The 27,614-nt window shown below is 31.7% G+C and overlaps 4 protein-coding genes across 5 annotated transcripts; all 4 read right to left on the bottom strand.

Annotated features, from left to right (window-relative positions):
- Positions 1 to 6,407: 6,407 nt before the first annotated feature.
- Positions 6,408 to 9,979, bottom strand: LOC139856574 (interactor of constitutive active ROPs 2, chloroplastic-like). 2 transcript variants are annotated; one of them, XM_071845483.1, is made up of 4 exons: positions 9,936 to 9,979; positions 8,805 to 9,027; positions 8,238 to 8,459; positions 6,408 to 7,617 (listed from the first exon to the last, which is right to left on the bottom strand). In XM_071845483.1, exons 1-4 carry the CDS (start codon positions 9,959 to 9,961, stop codon positions 6,505 to 6,507), a joined length of 1,584 nt encoding a protein of 527 aa, XP_071701584.1. In that variant the 5' UTR covers positions 9,962 to 9,979; the 3' UTR covers positions 6,408 to 6,504. The 2 variants fall into 2 exon arrangements, with proteins under 2 accessions (XP_071701584.1, XP_071701585.1); XM_071845484.1 differs by having other exon boundaries at positions 8,238 to 8,453.
- A 1,933-nt stretch (positions 9,980 to 11,912) lies between these two features.
- Positions 11,913 to 12,638, bottom strand: LOC139839880 (tRNA-splicing endonuclease subunit Sen2-1-like). Its single transcript, XM_071830114.1, has one exon. It carries the CDS (start codon positions 12,636 to 12,638, stop codon positions 11,913 to 11,915), a length of 726 nt encoding a protein of 241 aa, XP_071686215.1.
- Positions 12,639 to 14,035: 1,397 nt separating this feature from the next.
- On the bottom strand, positions 14,036 to 17,405 carry LOC139856558 (small ribosomal subunit protein uS9m-like). Its single transcript, XM_071845482.1, has 4 exons — positions 16,682 to 17,405; positions 15,363 to 15,803; positions 14,870 to 14,953; positions 14,036 to 14,415 (listed from the first exon to the last, which is right to left on the bottom strand). The coding sequence occupies exons 1-4, from the start codon at positions 17,370 to 17,372 to the stop codon at positions 14,324 to 14,326; spliced, it is 1,308 nt and encodes a 435-aa protein (XP_071701583.1). The 5' UTR covers positions 17,373 to 17,405; the 3' UTR covers positions 14,036 to 14,323.
- Positions 17,406 to 20,001: 2,596 nt separating this feature from the next.
- LOC139886395 (probable serine/threonine-protein kinase At1g54610) lies at positions 20,002 to 25,426 on the bottom strand. Its single transcript, XM_071870208.1, has 8 exons — positions 24,743 to 25,426; positions 23,853 to 24,137; positions 22,818 to 23,135; positions 21,945 to 22,172; positions 21,601 to 21,701; positions 21,190 to 21,301; positions 20,521 to 20,991; positions 20,002 to 20,412 (listed from the first exon to the last, which is right to left on the bottom strand). The coding sequence occupies exons 1-8, from the start codon at positions 25,157 to 25,159 to the stop codon at positions 20,209 to 20,211; spliced, it is 2,136 nt and encodes a 711-aa protein (XP_071726309.1). The 5' UTR covers positions 25,160 to 25,426; the 3' UTR covers positions 20,002 to 20,208.
- Positions 25,427 to 27,614: the final 2,188 nt, after the last annotated feature.

Raw genomic sequence — 27,614 nt, 5'->3', positions numbered from 1 at the left:
CCAATCTTGCTTTACCCATAACTTCTTCGTTTTAAATCCGTTTTAAGTGAATCAAATTGCTATGGTTTCATATTGAACTCTATTTTATGAATCTAAATAGAAAAAGTATAGGTTTATAGTTGGAAATATAAGTTACAAGTCGTTTTTGTAAGAGGTAGTCATTTCAGTCGAAAGAACGACGTCTTGATGACCATTTTTGAAAAACATACTTCCACTTTGAGTTTAACCATGATTTTTGGATATAGTTTCATGTTCATAAGAAAAATAATTTTCCCAGAATAACAACTTTTAAATCAAAGTTTATCATAGTTTTTAATTATCAAACCCAAAACAGCCCGCGGTGTTAGTACGACGGCGTATGTCCGGTTTTAACGTGTTTTTCGTGTTTCCAGGTTTTAAATCATTAAGTTAGCATATCATATAGATATAGGACATGTGTTTAGTTGATTTTAAAAGTCAAGTTAGAAGGATTAACTTTTGTTTGCGAACAAGTTTAGAATTAACTAAACTATGTTCTAGTGATTTCAAGTTTAAACCTTCGAATAAGATAGCTTTATATGTATGAATCGAATGATGTTATGAACATCATTACTACCTCAGGTTTTGTGAATAAACCTACTAGAAAAGAGACAAATGGATCTAGCTTCAAAGGATCCTTGGATGGCTTGAAAGTTCTTGAAACAGAATCATGACACGAAAACAAGTTCAAGTAAGATTTCCACTCGAAATAAGATTGTTATAGTTATAGAAATTGAATCAAAGTTTGAATATGAGTATTACCTTGTATTAGAAAGATATCTTACTGTAAATAATAAATATTTCTTGAGGTTGGATGATCACTTTACAAGATTGGAAGCAAGCTAGCAAACTTGGAAGTATTCTTGATTTTATGAAACTAGAACTTATAGAATTTATGAAGAACACTTAGAACTTGAAGATAGAACTTGAGAGAGATCAATTAGATGAAGAAAATTGAAGAATGAAAGTGTTTGTAGGTATTTTTGGTCGTTAGTATATGGGTTAGATATAAAGGATGTGTAATTTTATTTACATGTAAATAAGTCATGAATGATTACTAATATTTTTGTAATTTTATGAGATATTTCATGCTAGTTACCAAATGATAGTTCCCACATGTGTTAGGTGACTCACATGGGCTGCTAAGAGCTGATCATTGGAGTGTATATACCAATAGTACATACATCTAAAAGCTGTGTATTGTACGAGTATGAATACGGGTGCATACGAGTAGAATTGTTGATGAAACTGAACGAGGATGTAATTGTAAGCATTTTTGTTAAGTAGAAGTATTTTGATAAGTGTCTTGAAGTCTTTCAAAAGTGTATGAATACATATTAAAACACTACATGTATATACATTTTAACTGAGTCGTTAAGTCATCGTTAGTCGTTACATGTAAATGTTGATAATAATATTTATAAATATAAAATGATACTAATACTAATAAAAATGATAATTTGTATTATTTTCTAAATAATAATAATAATAATAATAATAATAATAATAATAATAATAATAATAATAATAATAATAATAATAATAATAATAATAATAATAATACTTATATTAATAATGATAATAGTAATGACATTAATAGTAATACTTATAATAAAAGTGATTAATACTATTAATGAAATGATAATTTTAATAGAAATATTACTTTTAATAATAATAGTAGTTTTTAATAAAAATGGTAAGTTTAATAATAATAATAATAATGAAAATAATAATTTTGATAATAATACTTTAATACTACTAGTAATAATAATAACAATACTTAATGATAAAACTAGTAATAATAATAATGATAATACTACTAATTGGATTAATAATAATAATAATAATAATAATAATAATAATAATAATAATAATAATAATAATAATAATAATAATAATAATAATAATAATAATAATAATAATAATAATAATATAGAAATGGAAAACTACCTTAGAAAGCTTTTTCTAAAAATATTGCCCAAGACGGGGCTCGAACCCGAGACCTCTCGCTAACCCGCTAACACCCTCAACCATCCTTCTATTTCTATCTTTCTGATTTAAAATCCGACTATATTTATATAACCAATATATATTTCTATTTGTTTCATCTTCTTCCTCTAAAACTAAATCGACCGTAGCCAAATAACATCCACAAAATTGAGTTACCAGTTTGATTTAAATCTTGAATTTGAAACAGAACATTCAACTATGGTTGAATGGATTGACAGACAAGAAGCAGCGAAGAAAAAAAATAAAATTGGAGTAGGTGCTGTAGCAGTCACGAACTCAAATCGTGATTCCCATTTCTAGACGTTTTTAGATTACAATTTCTTCATGAAATAGGTTCTAAATCTTTTATAGAATCTTTGTAAATCATTAATTGAACTTGAATCAACAACAAGAAGCCGGATTTCATGAAGAACATATTGTTGACTTTTTAAATTCGAAAGTTTGACTCTCAAATTCGTTTATGATTTAGCAAATTGAGACCTGAGGTTTTTCACACACGTTCACGAGGTGAATTTCATGATATCTGCAATTTTAGATTTTCAAAATTGAATTGAATTCAAGATTTGGCTAAAAAAAAGTGAAGAACAGAGGTACGAGCTGCAGTTTTAAAAAAATTTCTGTTTAATTCTTCCTGTGGCAGTAATCTAAATTGATAAATGATAATGTTGATGGAAGAACTGAATGAGTTACTAAACAATTTGATTGTTATATACAGCTAGGTGATCGACAGTTTTTTTCAATTCAGGGAGGAAGAACAAATAATAAAAAAAAGTAGCTCATGATCTTGGAAAAAAATTAAAAGCAGGTTACGAATCAGTTATTAAAATCAAAAGCAGATATCACGAGTAATTAAATTATAAACAGATAGTGAGTTTAGGTCTTTTTAGGTATCTGTAGTTGTTCATCAATTTTTTTATATCTATATTGTAAAAAAATACTAATAATAATGCTACAATTAATAATTAATAATAATAATAATAATAATAATAATAATAATAATAATAATAATAATGTCAAAATAATACTAATTAATAGTAATTATGTTAATAATATTAATAATAATATTGATAAGATACTAGTAATAATAAACTTAAATATAATGATAAATAAGTTTAATAACAACTAATAATAAGAAAATGATAATAATAGTACAAATAATAATAATAATAATAATAATACTAATAATAACAAATAATAATAATGATGATAAAAATATAAAATGGTAATAATATTAGTATGACAATAAAAATGATAATAAAAATGATAATAATCATTATAAAATGTAAATAATACTATTAATAATGATAATAATATTATTAATTATAAATTGTATTAATAATAATGATATTTATAATAATCTTATTACTTTTAGTAAAAGTGATAATATTAATGTTATTAATAATTATTAATAATAATAACATTAGTAATAGTTGTAATAATAATACTTGTAAATGATGATTAAATAATAATAATAATATTAATATAACAAATTAATATTAATAAGCTCTAGGTAGTTTACCAAACACTTATAAAAAAATAATAAGCTCCAGCTACCAGCTTTAAAAATAAGCTCCAGCTCCAGCTCTAGTCCATAAGTTCTAGCTCCAAATAGTTTTACCCAAACACACCCTTACTTGTATTTTCTTTTAATATAGATTATTAGATGCATAATAATAACAATAATAATTATTATATATATATATATATATATATATATATATATATATATATATATATATATATATATATATATATATAGGGAGAGGATCCAGTGAGAACTCAACATGTGTGAGAACCTGAGAACTCCAATTAGAACAATTTTGGTGAAATTCGAGCAATTTTTGGTGAAATTCGAGCAATTTTGGTGAAATTCGAGCAATTTTGATGAAATTCGAGCAATTTTGGTGAAATTCGAGCAAAAAAAATTGGCGGGCGAAAAAAAAAAGAAATTTGAGCAATTTTGGTGAAATTTGAGCAAAAAAAATGGCGGGCGAACAAAAAAATGAAAATTCAAGCAATTTTGTGAGCTGCTCAAAATGTAGAACATGGATGTAGAACATACATGGTAGAACAGAAATATGTAGAACATGTTCAAATTTTCAAAATTTGTTCAAATTGAACATGATTTTGTTCTAATTATAATTTTGTAGAACATAAATAAGTTCGAGTTTCTCCAAATTTGTTCGATTTTCACCATTTTTGTTCTAATTTCACTAGTTCTACATCAAATTCAACTTAAGTTTAGCAGCGCTGTAAACAAATAGGAATTACAAAAATTAAATTGTAGAATTTTAGAATTAAGATGAAGGTGCAAAAATTAAATTCACCTCTTCAATGACATACCTGGATACAAATTGTTTCATAACCATGCTCTGCTCTTATATTTCTCCATGACATTAAACATCAAATCATTCATGGAAATGTTTAGATGCATATAAATGCATCTTCAAGAAAACAACAAAATAAATAAAGCAACTACAACAAATAAATTTAATCACATATATAAATCATTCATTATGAAATGTTTTTGATGCAGACTCGCTCGGCAATAAATTTGGTTGCAATTTTTCACGAAGTTAATTGCCGGTGACGGAGACGATGAAGTCGTAATTGCCGCAACCAGAAACGTCGATCTCTTTAAATTGGTGAAAATTATAAGGATGCAAGAGGAAGGAGAAAACCATTGAGTATAGATATGATTATTTACATTATGGTTTGATGGTAATTTATGGATTAGTGAAAATAAGGGTTTTTGAAATGAGAATTGGGGAGATAAGATAAACAGGGGATAAAATTCTCACTCTACTGGAACTTTTAATCTGCCCTAATTTTACACAAACTGGCGGCTTTTTTGTTTTTGTTCGCCCTTGTGAAAAATTGTTAGCCTGCATGAGTTCTTACAGTTCTCAATCAAAAATGAATTCTCATTTCATCCCTGTACTATATATATATATATATATATATATATATATATATATATATATATATATATATATATATATATATATATAGGGGCAGGATCAATGGGGAAGTAACCAATCGGGGGGAAGCGGGGGGAAGCAAAAAAAAAAAAATTTGTTTTTTTTTTGAAATTTTTTTTTCGGCATCAAGATCACACGAAAGTATGAACATTTAGAAGAGACACTTCGTGATGAATGTTATTATTTAGGCGGGAAAACGATCGACAAAAATAACATTCAAGATAATATTGTTCGTGAAGAATATGAACGTTTTTTTTCATATTTTGTGAAGTAAAATTTAGCCCGATTTAGAGTTTAGGGTTTAGGGTTTGGTGTTTTGGGTTTATTCCATAAACCCAAAACACCAAACCCTAAACCCTAAACCCTAAACTCTAAACCGTTCGTGTTAAAAACTCAATCTAAATCCTAAATCTAAACCCTAAATCTAAACCCTAAACCCTAAATTTCTAAACCCTAATATCTAAACCCCAATAGCTAAAACCTCAAAATACGCTCGAAAAACACGATAATTGTTATATATTACGTCTTCGAGCGTTTTCCCGTCAAAATAAAAACATTTATCACAAAGTGTCTCTACTAAATGTTCATATTTTCATCTCATCTATAATGTTCGTGAACAAAGTTTTTTCAAAAAACGAAAAAAAAAAAAAAAAAAGTTTTTGCTTCCCCCCGCTTCCCCCAAATGGTTACTTCCCTCTTGATCCTACCACTATATATATATATATATATATATATATATATATATATATATATATATATATATATATATATATATATATATATATATATATATACTACTAGTTTCCTTTCTTTTAATTCCCTCCCAACTCGAGAATACATATGACATATATTATATCACAACTCTTTCAATCACAATTCTCTCCTTCCCACTCATTTACATTCCTTTCCACTTAAATAAAACTCGAGAACACAGCATAAGAGCAGCTAATTTAAAACGTGAGTATATTGGTACAACTTTGAGTAATGAAATAACTAGGGAGTGTGAAGTGGAGTACAACTGAACACAGAGAAAAGAACTCACAGGCTTAAATGCAAAGCAAAAAAGAAAGAAAGGTGTGATACTACAATGTGTATAAATGGTATTTTCCCTTTGTGTAATACTCCGTAGATAAAGTATATTGATATAAAGGATAAAAAATGTTAAATACATTGCTATTTTTGTGGAATATATTTTACATGTTGTTGGTTACTATTGTCTCAACACTATTCTCGTTTCTTATTAGTTCACATAGATTAATTATCAATATCAATGCTAGTTTCTCAAAACTTCATATACTATTACCCTTCTTTCAAAATGCTAAATTCATCTGACTTATTTTAACACATACATCCTACAATCACAAGTATTAAAACATACCATATAAGTTATTCATTTGTTAACATAAACATACAGTCCTTAAAACACAAACAACAATTCTAAACAAAACTAGATACAAACACTTGATGAAACTTACATATAACCAACCAATCATGATCATTTATTCTGTGGCTTCTTCCACAGCACACCAATCCTCTTAAGAACATTACCATTTCTCTTTTTTAAAAACTCACCCTCGTCATCAGTATCGTCACTTCGATTGTCCATTGACCTTGTTCTCCCCATCAACTTCCTATTAGTGTTATTATTCCCGGCTGCAACCATAGTTGCCGCCGCTTCTGCCGCCTTTCGCCATTGATCTGACTGCACTTTCATCTTCCTTAATTCTGCTTCCATTTCACAGTTTGCTGCTTGTGCTGCCTCTAACTGCTCAACCACACGTGCAACTTTTCGATTGCTGTTTTCTATCTCTTCCACAAGATGATCGATCTTGTTTATCGATTCACTTTTAGAATCCATCTCATTTTCATCTGAATTTTCGTACGATTTCGTCTCGATAACTTTCAATTTTAAGTCCTCATTCTCTTCACAAATACCCTGCAATTCAGTTTCTTTATCCATGAGGTTTGCTTTTAAGTCTTCGATAACTTCTTTCGACTTCTTTAATTCATCCTCCAGTTCTGACTCTTTTACCCTTGAGTTAAACTTCATCTCCTCCACTAATTCATAAGCACTTGTGATCTCCATTGTCCTTCGTGATTGTTCTTCGTTCAATCTAGTTTCAGCATTTTCCACATCAGATTTCAACTTTTCCACTTCAGACTTCAATGATATAATCTCTTCTTCATTTCGGTTTTCAACTTCACGTTCTGTTGACCGGTCAACTTGTGCATCGTTCTCTAACTTGAGTGTCTCTATTGTTTTTTTGGCAGTTTCGAGTTGTTGTGAAGTCTCTCTAGATAAGATTAGCGCTTCAGACTCTGACCGTTTGCAGTCCTCAATTTCGTTCTTCATGGTCTCCACAAGAGAAAGAGTTTCAGCCATGGTTTCTTTTAAACTCTGTACCTCTGCATTTGCTGATGCTGCCTTTTCGATTTGTGTAACCTCAGAGTTGACTTTTTCATCAAGTTTGACTTTTAGTTGACTAATCTCGTTAATGGCAACTGCTAGTGCATCTAAATCAGATGAGTGCAGTCTCTTGGCTGCATCAAGTTTTGATTTCCATGCTTCTTCACTTGCCTCTGATAACTCTAGAAGCTCTTGAGTTTCCTAGACGAAATTTGTAAAAAGTACTTTCTTAAGTTGCAAAAAACATCAAATATCAGTAAATTTGTATGATACAGTAGGTGGTAAAATTTGCAGGTTTGAGTATGGGTCATAAGAGAGATGAAACTTGACATTTTTATTAATATGGGTAAATAAACATGAAACTAAGTTATCTATGCATATCGTATTCAGTAAGGACTTGAATAATTTTAGAAGCAGCCCATTGTTACTGTAGCCTTGTGCTTATAACTTCTAACACGTTCTATAACATATTAAAATCGTTTCTTAGTTTTTTAGATGAATTTAGATAGCATACCCAAAGTCTTCACGGGTAAACCCAACCCATTAGGACCAGTCTTAAAATTACTGTATTTGGGTTGACCCAAACCACATAAAGTGTATTACTTAACCTGCCATACGTACCCATTTTACCTTCTTTATAGGCTATAGAGGTAACTACCCATAAGACATTCAACATAAGAAAACTCCGTTTCATTAATAAAAATAACTTTTTTTAAACTTCTACCCATTAATAAACCGAGTGATCTTAAAGACTAACGCAAGATCATCCGTATCACGTTAATGAACAAAATGAAATTTTAGAAGGAAAAAAACATCCTTACTTGTGATTCCTTGGAAGAAAATTCGGTCAACAGTTTTTGAGATTCTTCCAACTTTAAAGACGTGGCTAAAAGCTGCTTTTTTGACTCTTCAGCATCTTGTTGTGCTTCATCTTTTGATGATACTGATGTTAGAAGTTGATCTTTCACAGTTTTCAAAGCATCTTCAAGTTGAGTAATTTGTGTTTCTAGTTCTGCAACTTTGCCTAGATGCTTCTTCTGTAACTTCAGAGAAGAAACATGAATGGTAAGGAAATCAAGATTTCCAAACGGGTGAAAACGGTTCAGACCAGAGCAGCTCAAATGGGTCAAAAGTTGCCCAAATTTGTGAATTTAATTCATTAATGTGTAAAACGCCCTCCGCCAGTTTATTTAAGAAACTAGATCATATTTGAAATATATTCAACTGTAGAACCCAACCCATTCATTCGGATTGAAAACATTCACTTTTTTGACCCAAACCTGTTTTAATCCGTTGCCCATTTCACATGGGCCTATTTCACACTACATTACACCAACAAAAACTTTAGGTTATGCAATGAGACGACCACATATTATAGTTAAATTTACCTCAGATGTGAGACTCTTAGGAGTTTTAGGAGACGTGCGAGCGCTGATTATAGGACTTGTACTTTTTGCTATTTTGATGTTCGGTTTGTTTGGAGATGAAGTGTTGGCTTCAAGTCCAGTCAAGTTTAGTTGTCGTGCATTTCGACCCGAGAGCTTTTCGGTAGTGTTCGAAGCAGTGGACCGAGGAGAGATCTTCTTGGAACCCTCTGAGGTGCATTTTGTACTGAAAATGATATTGAGGAATATTATTAGACATAAATCGGACATCATGAGAACTCGTTTGTGTTTACTCGGGTCATTCTTCATCTCAAATGGGTCAAACAAAGAATTAGCTAAGAAAGGGTGAAGTCAAATGGGTTCAACGGGTCAAATGGGTTGGAACTTGGAAGTCCCTCAAAAGGGCAGCTTTAATACATATAACATTTTAAATGGCTTCATTAAGATATTTAGATTGTTGTTTAATGAATCTGCTGTTCTAGGAAAAAATATATATACATTGTTATTGAAGAAATATATTTTTCAAATCCCAACCCGTTTCGACCCAAACCAGCTACCTAACTGACCCATGTTGACTTTTTAGAAAGAAGGGCATGTTACCAGCAAACTTTATCTAGGACTAGTGGATAGTAACAAAAAAGGAAGCTAATTTAGTATGACTCTACGAGTTAACGAAAAGAAACTAATCGTGCAGCATTAAATCATTTCAATTGCAACTAACCAAAGATAAAATTATATCTTTAGCATTCAAAGATGTTGAATTTCGTCTCTAGCCCATAAAAAAGTTAGATATGAACACTTGTACAATTAAAAAAAAAAAAAAAAAAAAAAATAGATAGCAAAGATATACTGATATAGTAACTTATATAACTTACTTACATTCAAAAAAGAATATGATACATTATATTATATTGTACAGCAAACAAAATGGTAAAAACAAAATTTGTCATAGCCATTCCTTTAACAATAACACAATTCATTAATAAATTCATAATCTTTCATATACTAAAAATGGATTTTTTATACAGGATATGTTAAAAATAATGAAAAAACTGAAGATTACCTAAGAGTTGAATTATGAAAGAATATTATGATAATAAAAAGATAAAGAAATTTAAAAGATGGGTTGGTTACCTTGTTTTTGGAGACTGCATCTGCATATCTTAACTAACTTCTACAATGTCTTTCAATCTAGGACAAAGAAAAAAAAGAAAATGGGGTTTTATACCAAACTTTTTGCTAACTTAAATGCAATATGGGCCCACAAAACCTGCAAAATTGTGAGGTATCACAAGCAATGAGAGTGAGAGAGAATCCAATGGTGAAGTTATAGTAGTAGTACTCTGAAACTGGCAAGAGGATGTGTATGATTATAAATGATACCATAATTAATAAATTAAAATAAAGTATTGTTTGTACCAACATATAATATAAGAAAACATACATGCTTTATTTTTCAAGTACTCAAAAGTCCATAGGACCCCTTTACTAAAAAACAATTACCCTGCTAAAACTTATACGGAGTATCAGAATATTGTAATTTGTGTCAATTTTTACCATTTACCTAAAAACATAAATAGTCATTTACCTAAAAACGTAAATAGTTAAATGGTAAAAATATTGTTTTTTTCATCTAGAATTGGAACCAAGGTAAAAGAGCATAAATTTGCAAATATAGTCCAAAATGTATTTAAATGATTAGATAGTTCTTGAATCTCGAAAAAGAAACATGCAATTTGAAAATGTATTTACGAAAGTTACAAATACAGATATATTTTGTGGCAAAAGGTTGATAACCGACCACCCCTGGCTCACAATTGGATGCCACTTTTATAAAGTTGATGACCCGACTCACTCAATGGTTGTGACAAAATACCTCTATCCATTACCAACTGAGCTACATGTTATTGGCACGATAAATACAAATATATACGTGTATATACCAATATACCATACATACAAATACAAATTTATAATAAAGTGGATATTTTGGAACTACGGAAATATTATTAATGACAAATATAATAATTGGCATAGTGGTATGGTAAGGATTTAAGTTTTTAGATAAAAAAAAAGGTGTACGTACTCGTGATATGTAAAGAGATATGTGCATATTTATTTTATTTTATTTTATTTTTTAAGAAAAAAAACTTACACTTTTTTATGATATATTCCAAAGAACTCAACGACATAGTTTTATCAATCAATTCTATACGTTATGGTAGTATATACTAATACTCGTAATAGTATATAAATATTGCTCCACTAACTTACCAAACCACTCACAAACATCAATAATTTTAGCAGAAATCAGTGGAGGAGACCTTTTACATAAAATAATAATGTAGCAGTTGAAGCAGGTTTAAGCATCCTCTATCTACTCTCGCAAGGCCACAAGGGTATAATAACAACTTCCAAATGACCTATTTACCCTCTACACTATTTGGCTAATGGGTTTAACATCAATGGCATATCAGTAGTTTGACATATTATACTATTTTTGTCCGTGATCAAAGGGAACAAAGATGTAGATTGTAGACTAGTCTGAATTTGACATTGTGAACGTTATGAGATTACATAAAAACTACTCCGTAAACTATACCTACATTGGCCCATCTCTTAAATAAACTATAAAAATTATATTATAATTATAATTATAATTAATAATTAATAAACTATAAAAATGATAACAACAGTATCGCGAGTGTTATATTATCCGTTATATAGTGTTATATCTATTTTGCACGGTATTCGCTTGATCTGATCTTTTCGCAAACACCTGTCAAGAAATGGTTATTTTGAGTCAGTCAAATTGTATAGTTTATCTAGATCTAGAGTGTCTATTATTTTTGGTATTTTACTATTTTTATTGTTTTGAATTTGAATGCTGCAAAAGTTGGTTCGAGGTCCTATTTGACATTATTATAGTTCTGTTCAACTTCTGTTGAAGAAGAGCTTATCAATATAAAGATTTTTCAAACATGAATGGCAACCATCACCGTGATATCCATATAAAGATTTTTTTGGCATGTACCAATACATCATAGAACTAAATAACTTATTTTTCAAACAATCAGGAATCAAATGTCAAAGAAATAGAGTGAACCTAACCTACTCGGTTCCAACTTGTTGCTTCTCCCTGCATCGTTTTGGATCCCATCTTGTGATCGTTCGTTCTTCAACATTAAGAGCATCTATAAAAGAAGGAGACGAAGACGTAATCACATTTTCACAATTTTTGTGTACATGTAGAACGAGCAATGTCTTATTAACACTACCACAAATTCGAACCATGGATTGATAATCAGACCAAACTCTCAACCGATCATTTACATTTGATTCAGATAGCACCAACACGCAATATTCAGAATGAACCAACGAAGGATGATGACGATAGGCAACAAAGTCAGCACCATATTGACACCCTGATCTCACAACCCAATTATGGTTTCGTAAATGAGAATACGCCTTAAATGTATAAGGAAAAGATTCCCTTTTGAAAATCATGTACTCCCATAACTCGTTATCTGTTCTCGTAACATTATCACCACCTACGATCTTTATACATTTTAGAGAGAAACATAGATAAAAAGCTTCCTCTAGACTCAACTCAAACCTGTGATTATCTTTTTCAGCTGTAATAACGGGTCGACCAAAACAAGTTTGATTCAGAAGCTCAGTTTGTTCGGGATTACACTTAAGAAGTACGCTACAACCTGAGAGCATTGCTTGAGAATTTGATTTGATTAGTGAAGACCGAAGATCCGAAATCAACTTTGAAATAGGATTAGCAAGTGCTTTTTCTTCTGACCTTTTTCCTTTCCATCTTGGTCCCATTATAAAACCTTCACAAAAATGAGACAATGGACTATATATTAAGGCACAGTAATAGATGATTAAGCCCAGATGTATGTATGTAAAAAATAGGAGGTTGAAGGTTATTTGATCATCTAGTGATCTAACTGAACATAAAATCGTATATTTTGTCCCAATGTCCCATGATTGAACGTGAATCTCTCTGACTTTCGACTTCGATACTACCAAAACGCACAATATATATGAAGTATAAGTAAAAGTAACATTTTTTAACTGACTTATGCAAAGAAAATAATGCTACCTTACTAAAATAACTTTTAGTATACTTGCATAGAGAAGTGTTAATTCTCAACACTGGACTTTTTAAACCAGAACATTATACAAGAAGTTTAGGTACCAAAAAAAATAAAAAATATGGCATTTGAACTGATATCAGTTACTATTAGTGCAAACATTATTTCGCAAAAAAATATAAAATTCCTAATTTTTTAAAGATGGCATAAAATAAAATATCCATAAAACTCAAAAAAGTGCAACAACTAAAATTCCCCAAACCAGGCATTGTTCAACATAAATCAGAACCTAACTGTAAGGACATAGATATAATGACATAAAATATAAACTAGGCATAAAAAATTAAACGATTTTGGAAAAGTACCCGTTTTGCGAAATTTGCAAAAAAAAAAAATATATATATATATATATATATATATATATATATATATATATATATATATATATATATATATATATATATATATATATATATATATATATATATATATAAAATCATAACTTTCTAAAGAAGTGAAAATTTTGGCATGCGACAACAATAAAAGTAACCAAATGTGAAGCATAAGCGTCTGCTAATTCGATTTTTGCATAAGGTAAGTGAGTTTACTTACTTGATCAATCAATTTGTCTTCGATTAGTAAAACAGTATAGAACTTTATGAAACGAATAATGTGATCGATATATTCATTCATAATACATTTTGAAGTATATATAGGATACAAATACAAGTTATACTTGGATATGATTTGTATACAGATAAATGAGAATGCTACAATAAAGGAGATCCTACACTTGAGGATTAAGTAATCCTTAATTAGGGTTATTGCTAATGGAAGATTTCCCATGATGGATTATCTCAAATGTTTTATCATTTTTGTATGGAGTGTTATATCATTGTATCAAAATTCAAATATTAGAATGTTACCCCATTATAACTTTATAAGTTGTATACTCCGTTTTAAAGTATTACGTAGTAACTAGTTATAAAGATCTTTGTCTTCATACAAAATATTAACTAGTTAAATTCAAATAAACATTTGCGTACATTTATTTTTACTTTTTTAGACCATTATCTATGACAATTAAATTAAGTAATGCAATTTTTCAACAAAAACAGTTCCAACTGAAAGACGAACAATAGAATAACATAAACAGGACTTACAATGCAACTTAAAACCTGTAAAAATCCAGCAGCTACTTTATCGATGGTAGTCCTCTAACATGACAAGCCTCTAATAGTACCAAAAACAATAAAATAAAATAAAAAAAGTTCAAAATAACGAGGCGATATAATATTGGTGATGAAAGTTAAGCTTCCGAGCATCATGAGACGAAAATTATTTGCTTGTAACTTATGTGAAACATTTGAGTTGTTTCCTTCGATAAAACTCCTAATTGCGACATAAACCTGATCAACGCTTGACCCATTGGAAGCTCTTTCTTGCTTTGGCCTTACCAGGTTTCTTCCTTTCAACAATTCTCGAGTCTCTTGTTAAGAAACCAGCTGCCAAACACAACAAATCACATGTCACAACACAATTACACCATATCAACTAACGATACATACCAGGAGGGGCAATTCCAACCCATTCACTTAATAATGGGTGATTTCAGTTAAGATTTAGCGCCAGCATGTCAATTGGAGAAACAAATTACCTAGCTATAAAGGAAGAGGTGACTCTAGCAGTCTAACTTGAACCAATACGTTATTAAAACGTCCTAAATCGGTTTAGTCATATATATTATAGATAGATTACTCATAACATAACTTTTTGTAATCATTTATGATAAATTAATTTCTAGTTAATTAAACCAGATTTGTCAAATAAAACCTGTACATATAACCAACGAAACAACCCCAATTGCTTATATCTATAACATATTACCAAATCTAAGACACTTAAGTATGTTCAAGTATTTTGCAAGACAACAAAAAAGTTAATGAAAGCTCAAGTTACCTTCTTTCAAAGGAGGACGGAACTCATCTGGGGCCCAGTTTTGCAATGCTCTGCTCATACCAAGACGGATTGCGCCAACTTGACCTGTTTCATTCATTCATGTTGTTTAGATTGAAGTCAACATGAAATAACAGCACCCATGCCACATGTGATAAAAAAAAAAAAAAAAAAAAAAAAAAAAAAAAAACAAACTAAGGTGAACTTGGAGAAAAGATGAAAAAAAAAAGTAAAAGGAAACAGGGATGATTTAATGATAGCTTAAAAATAGAGCAATAGCATAAGTGTCTTTGAGGCATTTTGAGTCAACCCAAACACTGTTAACAGCAAAGTTACACACCATTTACGTACACCTGTATCCCAAGTGGGACATAATCTTTTTATATATATGCCAAAAATAGCCCTTTAGCCCGTTACCAAACCCGTCCCTTTTGTGACCTCACATGTATAATAGAACAATTCATGAAAGTGCAACCTATATTAACAATATGCTCACCTGAAATACCACCACCTTTCACAGTACAATTAACATCCAAACGACCCAACATTTTTGTCTCTGAGAGAGGACGTAGAAGAGCAGCTCGTTGATCAAGCATCGGGAAATAGACATCAAATTGTTTGTCATTAACGATGAATTTACCCTCACCGGGTTCAACCCAAACACGCGCAATGCTACATTTCCTTTTCCCTGTCCCATAAGCTCTGCCCTGACTATCAACTTGTCGAACTCGTGAATTTGCTATTTCCTCTTGCTTCTGTCGCTCTATGTCAGCTCTAGTAGATTTACGGGTGTTTTTTTCATAACGCATATCCTCAATCGTGCTTAATGGGGGCAACCCTGGAACATCATCGAGGTCTTTGAGAGCCATTAAGCTGTCCAGCATCTCGTCTGTGATTCCCGATGCAGCAATCAGGTCACCAAAAGCATGATCTTCACCTGTAGTGAAAAGTTATATGGTTACAAGCAGTTCCAAAACTTTAGGCTGCATTGTGCATTACTTTCAGGCCATAATTATATTTGAAAGTATTATACAGTATTTTACTCGTAGAGTATTGTGCATTCCAAATTGAACTTTGAAAAGGTATGCTTTGGGTATTGTACTAATGCCGAGATATAACTACAACGTACTCACACTTTTCACTGGTAATATTTAAAGCATATAATTCAGGTTAAACAAAAAGCTCCCAAAAATTATTATATGCATCATACACTATGAACAACATAAAGGTTTAGTGTCTTGAAAAGTATCAAATTTACCCAAGTTACATTGTATGTATCCAAATATAAAAGTTTCTATCCTATTACCGAGCTTTCGATTGATGCTATTGTTGTATGTATCCTATTACTTCATCATGTGACCAGTTTCGTTCTACTGACGTGACCACCATAAAAGTCATCCACCGCATTATCAAAAGCCAGTGCCAAATTACCAGATTATAAGTTAATAAGAGATCGTATACATACAATACCAATACTCAAGTAGTCAAGTGTTTAATACATACATTATAAACTTATAGAGTTGCATATATACAACTTTGGGTCAACTTTGATATGTTTTCAAACATTTAACCTAAAGGATTAAGTAACAGGAGCTACTATGAATAAAGAGTGCAAGGAGGATCTAATGCAATATTTCTTTAAAACTCATACATTTGTTTTTATACACAATCCTCTATATGAAAACAATTTTCTCCTTGAACTTATCACTTAATCTTAATATCAAATGGATCAGAGCAACAAAATTCAAATCAAATCTCACAACTGATATATATTTAGCTTAAAAGAAAACACGATTAAATGTGTATAATATATACCTCCTTTAAGTACTTGTAATAAACCTTTCTCCTCAATATCAAGTAATCTATTTTCCTCTTGTTTCTTTTCAGTTTCCACTTTGTCATCAACATTAATCCCCCCAATCATCTCCGAAACCCCGCCCGCAGTAACGGAATCCGCATTTTTCACATTTCCGATATCGAAAATCCCATCTACATTTTCACTTTCACCCTTACCAACAAAGTTCCAATCTTTAAACCCTCCATCAGCCTGAATTCCCTTACGTCCAATCATCTCTGAAACCCCACCTGCAGCAACGGAATCCGCATTTTTCGCATTTCCGATATCGAAAATCCCATCTACATTATCATTTTCACTCTTACCAACAAAGTTCCAATCTTTAAACCCTCCATCAGTCTTAATGCCTTTACTTTTAATCATATCATCCTCGTTATTAAAAGGTTCATCGCGTGGTGTATCTTCTACACCGAATAAAGATTCGATAGTGTTTTCTTCATTTTGTGATGATATGTTCCACGAATCGAAGGGTTTAGGACCATTATTGTTGTTGTTTCCACGGTTGGCGGAGAAGCATCTTGAACTGCTGATTGAATAGAAACTAGGGTTTTGAATCGATTGAAATTGAGATTGAGATATTGATTGAGATGAAATTAGGGTTTTGATGAAACGGAAAGGGATTGAGGGTTTAGAGAGTATACGAGAAAGCATTGGGTCTGTTCGTGACTATATTTCAGCAAACGAGATTACGAGAGAAGGGTTTTACACATTTAGTTAACAGCAGTTTGCTCTAAAAATAAACAAACGACTAGACGAGGGACTGGTAATGTATATCTCGACAAGTACAAGGGTACAATGTGTATGTTCTGTTCTAACCTTAACGGTGTGTTTGCCAGACATAAGATGTTGTAGGAGTTTCTCTTTCTATTTTTTTTTTTAAAGGAAAACATACACATCCAACACTATATTTTACATGAATATGTGCATAATATCAACGGCATGACTTGAACTCATGACTTCAAAGTTAGAGAGGCATCTCGATACAATAGCTCTTTGGTAGAGCTTTTAGGAGTTTATAGGAGCTTACAGGGCTGTAGGGATGACAATGAATTCTCAATACATCGGATATTTATCTGATCTGATCTATTTAAATGGATATGGATGATCTATATAGATGATAAATAGATATGGATATGGATATAGATATAGATGATGTAAAAAATTATCGAATGATCGATATGAGAAAGAAGCGCTATATGTCGTGAACATACAACTATGTGAATAGTATATCTAACATATATTAAATAAATATACTTGATGATTTCATTTCATAATAGGAATATCTTTGAAAAACTTAACATTCAACGGATATCCGATTACCCGCTTAATCTAATGAAATATGGATGGATGACTTAAATTCAAATGGTTGTGGATTGATATGGATTTAAAAAAATTAAATGGACATGGATATGAATATGTGATCACTATTCACTTCATCCATATTCAATCCATTGTCATCCTTAAGGGTGTGCATTAAACGGTCTCACCCATGAAACCGACCGAACCAAATCGATTTGGTTAAAGTGGGTTGGCTTATTTGGTTTTGGTTTGGTTTATTGGTTTCACCCGAAAAATATTAACGGTTTACGGTTTGGATTAGGTTTGTAAAATAAACATTTGGTTTCAAACCGAAATATACTACTATCAATGATAAATATATTAAATGTTAAATATTTCATTTATTTTATCCATATTCATATGCTATAAAATTGAACCCGCCTATACTTATAGTTTAATCAATATTGTATACTTATAGTTTACTCAATAAAATATGTTTGTTTTTCTCAAAAAGATATAAAACTACACACTTTTTTATCAATAAGTTTTAAATTGGTTAAACCGAAACCAAACCATGAAAACCGATATCTTATTTGGTTGGATTGGTTTGGTTTTGTCAAATTTGGTTTGGTTATTGGTTCTCAAAAATATTTTTGAAAACCGAATAAACCAAACCGAATAAACCACGTAAACCATAAACCAACCGAATGAACACCTCTAGACTCATCCTTATATAGTAGTTTAAGCTTATTATTTTAATAAGCTTCAAAATATAAGCTTTGTTTGTCATATATCAAAAAATAGAGTTTATAAAAAAATTCTAAAAAAATAAACTCTTCTGAATAAATGCTGAGCTTATGATCTAAAATAACTAAAGTAGCATTTGCTATATTATTTTACACTTTATACTTGACTTGTTTTAGGTCTGTTCACATCCATAAGTTTCGGCTCCAGCTATTTTACCAAATACTTATAAAAAATAAGCTGCGCTCCAGCTTCAAAAATAAGTTTCAGCCACAAGTTCCAAACTCCAACTCCACAAATAATGTAAGTTACCAAAACAAAAAACAAAAAAAAAAATGATTTGTTACTGTTACATTTATTTTCTATAAATTAACTATGACAATATACATAATACAATACTTGACGTAAAACTCATATCTTCTTTTTATTATTATGGTATTTCTAAACAACATACTGAATAAACAAGCATCAAGGTCTTGATAATATTGATATTGACGATATTTATGCTAGTGACAAAAAGTTGATATCACCCTCAATTATATTTACCATTTTGTGGCAAAAAGTTGATAATCGGCAACCCGACCGGCCCACAATCAACTCCCAATTTTAAAATGTAGGGGCATACCTGACTCACTTAGCAGTTTTGACTATGAGGATGGTCGAGTTCGAACCCCTGACCTCTGCTTATTTGTTGCAAACTGTCCTCATCCATTACCAACTGAGCTATATGTAATTTGCTCAATTATATTTACGATACAAGCCTTTAATTAATTTATCACCGAAAAATTCACCATTATTCTTCTATGCAAAGTTTAAAAAACACACCGGACACTAAATGAGTCGTTACAGACATGGCTACCTACAACGAGGTAAATAAGATTAATGGTGATTTTGACATGCTAATGCTCAATCAGCCATCATGTCTAACCGGACCTTATTTCAATTGTGTGTCCAGATTTTGAAATGCTCAATCAGCTATCATTCCTATCTAATGTGTATTTTGATCATACGTTTACGTTAACAATGAATGAATGCTATATTTGGTTCTCGCCAAATTGGTCTCGCACCTCAAAAAATTTATACGTATTACATAGATAATCACACATTAGCTCTCAAAGGTCGATGGTTCAAGACGAAGTGACACTAATAATTCAAAATTTGTACGGTTGTTTCAATTTAGACAACCATCAAAGTGCTGTTGTTGGTAATAAGGTAAAATTATTTGGCTACTTAGCACAACTATCCAAACACAAGATGATAATGGAAATCCGGATTCTCTTCAAAATTTATGTCATGTCTCCTATATTCACACACATAATAATAATTAATATTAATAATACTAATTATTCCAAAAGTAAAAGAAAAAAATAAGTAACGGTGAATAATTAATATGTACAATGTCATATAGTTACAGGGGAAAGCGGTGAGCTCTCTCTCCAGAATTTCTATCGCTGAACCATGGTCGTTACTTGGCTCGGCGGCTAGACACATAAATAGGGTTTGGTGTTACTTCAGACTCAAGTTTAGTGAGCCTGTTCTTCTCAAGACGTGCTCTTCTTGCAGCTTCTTGAATATGGCGATCGTGATCCTTTAGCATCTGGTCCACGTTTGATGCTCCCAATGGACCCGAGAAATTGATTTTGTTGTTTCCTTTGTATCCATTACCACTCTAGACATACAAATTCAAACAAAAGCAAATCAGAAATCTATGGTATGATTAGATAGATATGAATATGAATAAAAAATATAATATTGAACAATAATAATAATAACTAACCACAACTGGTTCTTTAGTGCTGGATCTTCCACTTTCCATTCGGCGAGGTCCAACCATACTTCGGGAAAGATCTTTTCTATCATGTTTTCTTGAATGTCCAAAATCTTGAGAAAACTCTGATAGTCTGCCCATTTGATTTGTTGATTCTAATTGTGAAGAAGAAACACGTTTGTCACGATCTTCAGCCAACAATGTCCTAGAACTGACTAAACCTGAAAGTGCAGATAAGTCGGCTCTGTTTGTGATTGTAATATCATCATATTTCTTCACTGATTTTGTCCATGTGCCTGCAACTAATGGTCCCGAAAAGGTTTCCCTCATTGGAGGAGGAGGATATTCCATATTATGATTGCTCACTTCTTTGTAATGTGATGGCTTCTTTTGTTCAATAGGGAAACCAGAAACATTGTCATCCTTGTTACGGATAAAATACTCGCTTCTACTCGCTGAATTTGTTCGATCATGTCTCCTCTGCAAATGAATTAGATACAAGCTTTAACAACAAACAGGGATGACAATATATATATATATGTATGTTTTCTGCACACATCCCCAATAGGGTTGGCAAATTGGACATCAAGTGGTTTGGATACCGGTCAAACGCATAAACAGTATTAATATATTAATATTAATATAATATATAAAATATACAAATATATAATTAGGTACCTGCATCGACGCAGCTAACTCAGCATTAGCATCAACAACTGGAACTGCCCGATGTTCTCTTGTCCCTCGGCTTTCCTTTTCAACATGTTGGCCATTACCTCCTGCTCTTTGTCTAAAAAACAACTTTAATTAATTTGGATACTTATAGTACATAAGTTGACTTTGAAAATATACAAACTACCTAAAATAGTCAAACCAACACATTTAAAACAAAAAATCAAGATACATAGAAATTAGGTAATAAAATGTATCGAGCAGCGGTAAATAGTTAAGGAAAAAGATCCTTCTAGATTAAGTGGGTAATTTACCCACTTTTGGTTCGTATATTCTACATGTACCATTAAAACATCAAGTTATATAAGATTTTTAGTTAAGAAGAGCGTGCAACGTTATCAACAAATATGAACATACCTTCTAAGTTCCTCCTCTCTCAGTTTTGCATCAATCTCTTTGCTGGGAGGATATTTTGGCAAACTTGAAGGATCACAAGCATGTGGTTTAGTTGTGAAGAACTGAAACAAGATTACAATAACATATGTCATTTAATCTCATGATATTGATATTGATTTCTCATACGAAGATAAAAGAAAATAAAATCAAGGTGTAACATAGACAATTCACAATTGAACAAAACAACAGCAAACTCAAAAGATACGTGAACATACTTAGAAAAAGAAATATTTTCTAAATCCATTTAGCCACCACTAATGAAAACAGCTAAAGAATATTTATCCATTTAAAAAAAAGATCGTTACCTCACTCTGAAGAGCAAACAAAGCAGTTCCTCTTTGTGAAGGATCTATTGCAAGTAAGGTTTCCATAAGTGCAATAGCAACAGAAGGAACATCTTTAAAAGAATCTTCAATGCGTCGTCTATAAGGTTGTGTAGGTTTGAATACCGTTGAGTGTCTTAATTTTGACTTTCTCCAATAATCTTCAGATGGTGAACCACAAAGCTTAAATATTTTATGCAATTGTTCTACCTACATAATAGATATTATAGGCCACATGAAAAACAAGTATCCATGTATTCAATATAAGGTCAAACAAAAACTAGGATATGACAATAGGGGACCATCAGCACTTGCTACCTAACTTTCATGAGATTGGCGTAACTTGCATCTACCATACTTAAAAATCAAAATTAATATTCTTTATTCTATATTTCTATGTCTCTAACATCAATTCATTTTATGTGTGCAATTTTTAATTAACCCTTGTAATGTCTTCATTTATTTCCATAGAACTCATATCACTTCTAATCAAGCTATAGAACTTTAATTAGTTGTTTAAACTTTGAAAATAAAAGTCAAAGTAGCACAAGTAACATTGAGAAGTAGGAACTGTTCAAACTAACATTTACCTACACATTGATCAACTCAAGGTACATTGTACCTCTAACAGGTCAAAGGGATTAAGCCAAGAACAATTTGGTCCCATTTACCAATAAAATCAATTGACCTGGTTTACACAGATCACTCTCCGAGTTAAAAAGTGAAGATAAAGAAAGTAGAAATTAGCAGGTTGGCCCAATATGTTTGACCCATTATAATGAACAAAAATATTGCCATGACCTTAAGTGATTTTCCTCAGTTAGAAAATTATTATTATAATGATTACTTTTATACCTCAGTTCGGCCTGGCATGATAGGTTTTCCAGCATATAGCTCACCAAGGATACAACCCGTGCTCCATAAGTCAACAGCAACACCATAATTAGTTGCTCCAAGCAAAAGTTCAGGTGGTCGATACCAAAGAGTCACAACTCGGCTTGTTAATGGCACATATTCACGATGATCAAAGAAAGTTGCCAAACCAAAGTCAGCAATTTTCAAGATGCCATTATTGTCAATCAACAGATTTGACCCTTTTATATCACGGTGCAAGACACCACGACTATGACAATGATCAAGTCCACTTAGCAACTGCTTCATGTAGCATTTAACCTACAACACACATTCATGATTTCAAAACTGATAATTGAATCTAGTGATTTCAGCCCAAACCGTTCATTTATCCAGAAAACGTTATCAGGCTGACAAGTCATTAGTACAAGGACAACTGCACGTCCTAGAAGGTACTAAAAAATATTCATAATTCAATAATGACAACTTTCTAGTAGAAAAAAAAATAGCTAGCAGTTTATAATTTCTTTACACTACAATATAAAAGATTGTGTTCAAGATTTTCAAAGATTAACAATACGAAAACATATAAAGATTGACATTTAGAGTAAATCCAAGGTTATTAAAAAAAATCCATCTATAAATTATACACATAATTACTGAGATAGTCCCTGTGGTCTCACCCAAATTGCTAAAATAGTCTCTAACATTTTTTTTACCGAGATAGTCCCCGTGGTTTTCATAATTGTTGAGATAGTCCTTTTGTTTCTCAAATAGTTCCCGTGGTTTCTACAAATTGGTGAAACACAGGGACTATCTCATTAACAAAAGGACTATCTCAGCAACATTTTGAAAACCACGAGGACCATTTAGATAAAAAAACCTATTGACTATTTCAGCAATATGAGTGAAACCATATGGACTATCTCAGTAATTATGTCTTTTATATAATTAATTGGAGGGTCAACCAGTTTAACTAGCCATGTCAATATTTCAAACATACAAAGTTAAAACCAGTAACAGTAGCGAAGATACTACCTGTGGTTCAGTAAACTTGACCCCAGGTAGTGAAGCGAGCCCGGATAGATCATGTTCCATGTACTCAAAAACCAAGTACAAGCTGCAAGAAGTACGTGACGTTATCAATCCTTCCAGCTTTATAATATTTGGGTGATCAAGCCTTCGCAAAATAAGAATTTCTCTAGCCATAAATTTGACACTCTCGGGATCCATATTATCAAAACGCACTCTTTTTAAAGCAACAATTTTATTAGTAGTGAGATCACGAGCCTTGTACACACTGCTATATGTTCCTTGGCCAATCTGAATAATTTAAAGATATAATCATTAGAACCAAAACCATCATAATTCAACAGATCAGTATTATAAAACCAATTTTACTTGGTCTTTAATGTAGCAAAATTAATACATATAATACTCAAGTAGTTGACTTTTAAAGACTTAGTGGTTCACATTTAGTTGCAAATCAACCATCCACTTTTAAAATACTATGAAGAATAATATAGCAGAAATTGTCAGAGTTTACCATTTGTTTTGGCGTTTTTTACATAATCATGGTTTGTATTCAATGGAAAGCCGTTTCTAACCTTCATAAAGTCCCCCATCAGCTTAAGCTCCGAATTTCATAAACTTAACTAAAAACCCAAAAGGACTGGAAATACATATCCATTACACTTAACTTTTTCAAACTGAATCTTTTCAATTCTTTTTAGCTTTATCTTGAAATAATTATCAGTTGTGCAGTTTACACCAAAAAGCCAAGCACAATTAGAAAGGTCAAAGTCAACACTAATTTATCGAATCCATTGAAACAACTTAACTATAAGTGCAACCAAATTGTGGAAACGAAACAAAAAGGAACACAGTAATCAAATTCCAATGTCGAGATTAGATGTCAAACAAAATACCTTATCTAATTTCTCGAATGTATCTGCCCTTCGAGGTAACCATCCATTAATTGCTTCACCAGCTACAGCAACAAGCCAAGAAGGCCAACCTGCAACAACCTGTTCACCTTCTACACCTTTCGAGATCGCTCCAATACCCGGAATCTTACCAACAAGCACTTGTGAAACCTCGTTTTTCTTCTCGTAATGATCATCCCTAACACGTCTAGAAGAATTCGAACTTAATCTCTTATCAATTGATCCACTACTTACCTCACCTAAACTACTCTTCACCCTAAAACTTTCTACTCTTTTCGACCGCGATCCCCGTGGTTGTTCGGATGAATACGCTTTACGCTGCATTCTACTTCTCGAATGCGAACTCGGACTAACCCTACCATCATCTATGGTAGCAGGCTTACCACAAACTCCACCCATCAAATCACCAACAACTACTTAATAACAGAAAACTTAACAACTATAACGAAAACCGATCAAACTAATTAGCAAATAACTATTTCATCTGTTAAACGTAATCAGCAGTTATTACTAACATCGGACGAATTGAATTTGTTGAATTGAAACTGAATACATACAATTGATTATACCTGAATAATTCGAAACCCTAAAATTAGGGGTTTTTTATGAGCTGTTCAAAATTGAAGAATTGGAGTCCGTGGATGAGAATCAAATCAAACGAATTTGATTATTTGGATTAGTTGGAAGTCTTAAACGCGGTTTTATCTTCTAGATGGATACAGATATTATTATTATTATTATACATAAATGTATGTATGTATGTATATATATATGTTTATACGGAGTAAGTATTTATATGTGTATATAGGTAATGATTTGCCGGCATGGCTTAGTCAAAGAGTTGATACCATCTCTGATTTGGAATGTTAAAAAAAACAGTCAGAGGTTGTGGACAGTTAAATGGTAACGGTGGCTATTATTATAATGACAAATTCTACCTTCACGGCTTCACCTAAATTAAAAATTTTGCGAAAAGGGAAATTTTTCACCCTTATACTATTGTGTTTGGTTGAATTAACCCCTTACATTAGACTTTTAACTTTTTTTTTTTTTTTTTTTTGCAAAAAAACGAAAACTTATATAACCACAAACTTTCATCAATCGATGAAAAGCCGACAAACGATACAAGAAACAAACCCGAAACGTCACACAACTAGACAGCGAACCATAATGAGAACCTAGCCAAAAGCGGCCGAATCGAGCAAACAAAACAAGCATGAGATTACAAAGAGAACCTAACCAAAAACCGACATAACAAAATACCAAGATATAACCAACTTAATTTCGACCATTCTTCTTAGCGACATCTGAAGCTTTCTTTCCTCTCGCACCCTTCCTGGAAACCATACCATCCGCCTTTGTATATGAAACGAGTTTTAGCTAGCGAGACTCAAACGAGTATTCCTTGGGGGAGCCAAAAGAAGTGACACCCGAAGAACCTATGAGTCTGCTTTCAACCGGAGAAGGACCGAGAATCGATTATAGAAAATCTCGTCCAACCCTCGAAGAACTCCTATTCGACTTCTCACCATCCTTATCCCGAACCGCAAAGGAACCACGAGCAACCATATCTCTACCATGACCGCCTTTTTTTCCTTGTCCAAAGTCGCCAAACGAGGGACAATTTTGTGCGAAGAAACATTTTTTGAAGAACTACCAATGACTATACCGACACGGATGGAGGGGTCATTCTCTAAGTCTATGTACCCTCAATAAAACCAACAGTAATAACCGCATCCTCAACTTCGTCTTCAACTCTGTCTTCATCCTGTAGCACAAACGCGTCTTCGACAACTTTTAAACCCGACTACTTTTAACTAGTTGGTACTTGATACTTTGATAGTATGAGTTATTAATATTATCACAGAAAGTATTAGGTTCAAACTTTATTATAAACATGTCTTAGATGGTGACAGAATATGTCAAAAGCGATCACAAGATAATCTGAACAAAAAAAAAATCTTATCCGTTTACTCGTTTATGAGTTTTAGTTATTGAATTCGAGTTGAGTGCCAGTAAATTTCAGTTGGCATAAGCATAGACTATTATCAGGCTTGAATTTGAGATAAATGAGCTCAACTACGAGTTGTGCATGAACAATCATAGTTAAAATGGATAACATTGTGTTGTAAAATGATGTATTGAAGTTTGACATAAAATTCAAATTTAAAGATTAAAAATGTGAGTTGCTATGTTCGTATAAGCAAGGGCAATAGTCAGTACATGAACCAAAAAACAAGTATATAAATAGTGAGAATGTAGAGAATAATCTAATGATTATGAAGTAATAATGAAAAATCACAATAGTTTACTACTTAGCTACTATATGTAGGTTGTTGGTATTTATTTGCTTTTGGGATATTAAATACATCATTTGACTAGTTTCTAGTTGAGAATTGCTTAAAAGGGGAAATAATATCCCACTACATATTTACATATTTCTCATAAATGTACGAAAATGATTGTCCTCTAAAGGTGTAGTAGTATGATATTCTGATATAGTTCGAATTTTAAAACGTTAAAAAATGATTTAAAATATCATGCTACTTGCATAAAGTGTTGATGCAATGGGGGGCTGACTAGGTTAACAATGCAAAACTAATACGGAGTATATGTGTTGCGTGATAGTATAGAAAACAGAATTCAGTATTTCAGTTGGTGGAAAAGATAAGATCAAATGATCGATCGTAGTTGGTCAACTATGAATTTAATCATTTGATTTCTACCTACTCATAAAATGATCCATTTAATTACTGTTCACTTTTGTCTTTTTGTAGCCAATTATATGGTAATAACTAAGGTCGTAAAAGTTGCGAGTCGGGGACGCATCGTTCGAGACCTAAAAAGGACGCGT

Source organism: Rutidosis leptorrhynchoides, chromosome 1 (assembly GCF_046630445.1).
Source record: "Rutidosis leptorrhynchoides isolate AG116_Rl617_1_P2 chromosome 1, CSIRO_AGI_Rlap_v1, whole genome shotgun sequence".
In the NCBI taxonomy this organism is placed as follows: domain Eukaryota; kingdom Viridiplantae; phylum Streptophyta; class Magnoliopsida; order Asterales; family Asteraceae; genus Rutidosis; species Rutidosis leptorrhynchoides.
The sequence above is the reverse complement of the archived record's forward strand: the minus strand, read 5'-3'. Positions and strand labels throughout refer to the sequence as shown.

What these genes read in the sequence shown, in the direction of transcription:
- LOC139856574 (XM_071845483.1), bottom strand. Translation starts at nt 9,961, where the DNA reads ATGCAGATGCAGTCTCCAAAAACAAG. An exon ending in CTAAGAGTCTCACATCTGAG is followed by an intron (nt 8,460 to 8,804) that starts GTAAATTTAACT and finishes TCTTCTCTGAAG; the next exon opens with TTACAGAAGAAGCATCTAGG. An exon ending in TTTCTTCCAAGGAATCACAA is followed by an intron (nt 7,618 to 8,237) that starts GTAAGGATGTTT and finishes AATTTCGTCTAG; the next exon opens with GAAACTCAAGAGCTTCTAGA.
- LOC139886395 (XM_071870208.1), bottom strand. Translation starts at nt 25,159, where the DNA reads ATGGGTGGAGTTTGTGGTAAGCCTGCTACCATAGATGATGGTAGGGTT. An exon ending in TGTTTGCTCTTCAGAGTGAG is followed by an intron (nt 21,702 to 21,944) that starts GTAACGATCTTT and finishes ATCTTGTTTCAG; the next exon opens with TTCTTCACAACTAAACCACA. An exon ending in AGTTAGCTGCGTCGATGCAG is followed by an intron (nt 20,992 to 21,189) that starts GTACCTAATTAT and finishes ATTCATTTGCAG; the next exon opens with AGGAGACATGATCGAACAAA.
- LOC139839880 (XM_071830114.1), bottom strand. Translation starts at nt 12,638, where the DNA reads ATGGGACCAAGATGGAAAGGAAAAAGGTCAGAAGAAAAAGCACTTGCT.
- LOC139856558 (XM_071845482.1), bottom strand. Translation starts at nt 17,372, where the DNA reads ATGCTTTCTCGTATACTCTCTAAACCCTCAATCCCTTTCCGTTTCATC. An exon ending in ATTACAAGTACTTAAAGGAG is followed by an intron (nt 15,804 to 16,681) that starts GTATATATTATA and finishes TTTTCACTACAG; the next exon opens with GTGAAGATCATGCTTTTGGT. An exon ending in CCGTCCTCCTTTGAAAGAAG is followed by an intron (nt 14,416 to 14,869) that starts GTAACTTGAGCT and finishes TGTGTTTGGCAG; the next exon opens with CTGGTTTCTTAACAAGAGAC.